The 4,077-nt window shown below is 50.3% G+C and overlaps 1 protein-coding gene across 1 annotated transcript in view; it reads right to left on the bottom strand.

Moving 5' to 3' along the window:
* Positions 1-265: 265 nt before the first annotated feature.
* plxna4 (plexin A4) overlaps positions 266-4,077 on the bottom strand; it is a gene marked incomplete at both ends in the record, with an annotated part of 85,637 nt that continues 81,825 nt past the window's right edge. Inside the window, 3 exon segments of the mRNA XM_079755975.1 lie at positions 266-361; positions 743-893; positions 3,970-4,077. The exon segment at positions 3,970-4,077 is cut by the window's right edge and continues 105 nt beyond it. Coding sequence (XP_079612101.1) covers positions 266-361; positions 743-893; positions 3,970-4,077 — 355 coding nt within the window.

Below are 4,077 nucleotides of genomic sequence, written 5' to 3'. Positions count from 1 at the left end.
GCGGATGAGGAAAAACTAAAACAGCGGACGCTCTTCTTCTTCTGCGAGAGAGACGAGAGAGTGAAGAAGAAGAGGAAGTGGAAGAATAAAGGGTCGTCGGCCATGGAGGACGTCTTCGTCTTGAAGACGGGAGGAGGAAGCAGAGGAGAGGAGGAAGTCAAAATGATGAAGATAAGGATATATGAGGATAGGTCTTCACTCAGGCACGGCTCGGTTTTCGGACGGGGTCTAGTCTCTTCCCAGTGCGCCCTGGGAAATGTAGTCCTCAGCTCTCTATACTCATGCAGGCCACCACCTGCTCCAGCTTGTAGGCCAGCCTCTGTTTCCGGGCACCGTCGTCCTGTTCCAGAGCACATACGATCTGGTGGACACACACACAGACGCATACAGATACACACACACAAGCACGCACACACATACACAAACACAGGTCAGCAAGTGGAGAAACATACCACCAATTCTTGGTGAACACGCGGGGCAAAACACAATCAGCAGTTATTCTATATACATTTCTGCTGAAGGCCATTGGGTGTGAGCTCCCCCGAGCCACCAACCACAGCAATGCAGCACCTAGTCTTCTTCACAATGTGCCAAGTGCAGCAGCTGTTGTTTAACTCAGTGCCTACGACGGTGAAATCCCCCATGGGCACTGTGGTCATTTAAAGGAGCAGGAAGGGGCTACGGGCGTCTGGCTGAAGGATGCCCACATGTACACTCAGGACGGTCTGGGATACCATCGTACCTCCTCTGCGTATTTTCCCACGTAGGAGTAGATCTCGCTGAGGGAGCTCATGGTGTTGAACTCGCTCATGTGCATCCGGGACTGCTCCGCCAGGTAGGCGTTCATGTCCTGGTCGCTGATTGCCGGCATTTTTCCGATGTCTGAGTAGTATCTGGAGGAGGAAAGAGGGGGAAAGGAGAAAGGCCGCAGAGGGTTTGTGATGTTTAGTGGTCAAACAGTTATTATTAGGATTCCAGGGTTAAACAATATTTTAGGAATCAAAGCCCCTCTGGCTCAGACCCTGATTGGTTAAACTTTCCTAAGTGAGCAGAAGGTTTCGTACCATTTAGATGAAGAAGACTCAATAATTCAGGATGTCGCTTAAAATGCCAGTACCCTCGCACCATTTGTTAAAATCCAGGATCAGGATAGATAGTTTGGGATATCTTTTGAGACTTCTTACAGTTTAAATTCTTATTAAAATGGTAAAAAAGCACCAAGATGAAGTTTGGAATGTCACGTTAAACTCCTCCCAAAGCACTTGAACGCTTGCCGAAGTCGAAAGCAGCTAACATGCCAAAAAATCTCGCTAGTCATGTCATGCTAACTGCAATGCAGCAACAACTGGTTTGGGTAGCCCCTGAGTTTGTCATGGGCCACTTTTTTTGACAATATGTAATTTAGAACATTCCAGCAACTTGGGAAAAAATAATCGTAATATCTAAAGACAGCTGTCAAAATTGCCTTGGGTGACATCCTCTTAAAATATTCATCCCATGGTAAATGACAGAAAGATATTGCACTTATTTTTGCAGAGACACACCGCCCCATCCCAGGTCCTCCAGAGCATTTTGCGTAGCTTCATTAAAGTAGAAACCAGTCCAGCCCCTGTGTAAGTGTACCTTTAAAGGAAAACTGTTTCACTCTCTGGTGAACCAATGCATTCTCAAGTCATCCATCCATAGTATGGTTCCACTGAACAAACAACCCTGGAAATGGAATTTCTGATGAATCAGCCAATCGCCTGGTGCTTATCAATTCCCAGATCAAATTCATTTCCAATGTCAATATAACATAAACATTGCAGGCTTATATTCATCCCTCTGAATAAATCGCTTCAACCTAGAGCTCAGCATGAAGATTTACACGCATCTACCCGACTGCAATATTACGCATCAAACATCAAATATCAGATCACCTAATCGTCGTTGGTCGTGAACCTGCTGAATATGCATCGTGAGGAACCTGAGAAACCTGCCACTTGTTATTGTACCAGTCAGCATTTCCACTAGTTCATAGCCGGACACTTTGTAGCTGCATTCAAGTCCACAGCTCTATGAAAGCAACCCCAAAGTGTGCACCTGATAGCACTGCATTTTGGCAGAGGGACATAATGTACACGTTTTTCTGAGGCCCTAGTGAAATGTGCCGTGATAAAGCGGGGGTGTTCACAGTCTGCTCCCAGCTGAAGTTGCCTATGGGATCGGCCGACAGCTCCCCCTTCTACCGCTTGTGTTTACCGTTCTGCTCACCATGGCACAGTTTCATCTGTCTACCTGCCTCCATCCCTGTCTCTCTGCCTCTCTATCTCCTCTCTCTCATTTCTGGAACTGGGGAGTGAAAAGTCTTTGGACAGAGAAGTGAGAGCCGTATCAGTGGCGGGGTCGATGGGGATGTGGCCGGAGGGATCATTTCAGCTGGGAGTCATTAAAAGTTATCTTAAACCCGACTACGCCGGTTGCCAAGGAGACCCTGAAGTGACGGTCTACGCTGCCAAAAAACGGGTAGAAGAGCTTGAGTCATTGGATATCTGTCAGCAAAGTATACGAAGAGGAAGCTCCTCCTGCAGCCCTGTGTGTGTGTGTTTGTGTGTCCCTGTGTGTGTGTGTGTGTGTGTGTCAGCCATTCATTAGCCTGTCAATCTTCCACGGCTGCCACTCTCCGTCCGTCTCCTTCTCCATAATGCCAGCTGGCACACGGCCACTCCCTAGGCCGTACTAATGAACTAATATGAACACTAATAAACAACATCAACAGTATCCAGGGAATAAGGCTAGCATCATGCTAGCAAGATCCTGTCTAATGGTGTGCTCGAGATGCATCGTACAGCACCCGCACAAGTTGCAAAGTGGGAAATCTCCCAGCTTTCTTGCGGCATTTCGGATACATTTTGGATATTTATAGTTTGAGGACTAGACCATTGAAGAATTAGATGGGGGTGTTCACTTTCAAATCTGTATCTGCCATTCAAATGTATTTATTCTTGATGTATTATACATCATATTTTAAGATACCCCCTACAATTTCAGTTACCCCTAGAAACTCTCTCGGGGGAGCTCAGCCTCCAAAGGCCCTGAACTGAAGCACCGGGCCTAGAGTACAGGGTATGAAGGGCATAAAGCAATGAGCCGCCCTGATGTCCGCCTCACATAACACCAGCAGTGCACTGCTGAGCCTCAAACTGAACCTTCGACTGGGGCTGAGTAGCTCTTAGTCCATCGCTGTGCTGCGCGCACACACACACACACACGCACACACACACACACACACACACACACAAACACACACGCAGGCAACCAGGGGGCTAGGCCAGGGGCTAGGCCTACAACCGGCCGGGGGCTAGGCCTACACATGGCCGGGGGCTAGGCCCTCACCCGGCCGGGGGCTAGGCCTACACATGGCCGGGGACTAGGCCTACATCCGGCCGGGGGCTAGGCCTACACATGGCCGGGGGCTAGGCCGGGGGCTAGGCCTACACCCGGCCGGGGGCTAGGCCAGGGGCTAGGCCTACACATGGCCAGGGGCTAGGCCGGGGGCTAGGCTGGGGGCTAGGCCTACACATGGCGGGGGGCTAGGCCGGGGGCTAGGCCTACACATGGCCGGGGGCTAGGCCGGGGGCTAGGCCGGGGGCTATGCTTACACATGGCCGGGGGCTAGGCCTACACCCGGCCGGGGGCTAGGCCTACAGAACCCCAATAAATGTCAGTAAAATGTCCTTTGGGGGAAAAAATGACCGATAAACTCTCTTGCCTACCCTCTTGAGACACCCACCCAGGCCCACGTGCACACGCATTTATAGTATGTATGCACACACACACACACACATGCATACACGCACACACTAACAACATGAGCACATTTTCGCAATTTCACATCACACGCAATCGCACACAGGCACACATACTGTTCATACAACCTACACAAATGTCTGTTGACACACACGGTGGCATGCACGCGGCGTGGCTCACCTCTCCACCCAGCTCTTGTAGCTGGGGATGTCCTTGGCGTACAGCAGCTTGTTGGAGGGCGAGTCCTTTCCCAGCCGGTGCTCTGAGGTGGAGCAGGAGTCCATGAAG

Source organism: Pollachius pollachius, assembly GCF_949987615.1.
Source record: "Pollachius pollachius genome assembly, chromosome: 18".
Taxonomy (NCBI): domain Eukaryota; kingdom Metazoa; phylum Chordata; class Actinopteri; order Gadiformes; family Gadidae; genus Pollachius; species Pollachius pollachius.
This window is presented reverse-complemented; position numbering and strand designations above follow the sequence as displayed.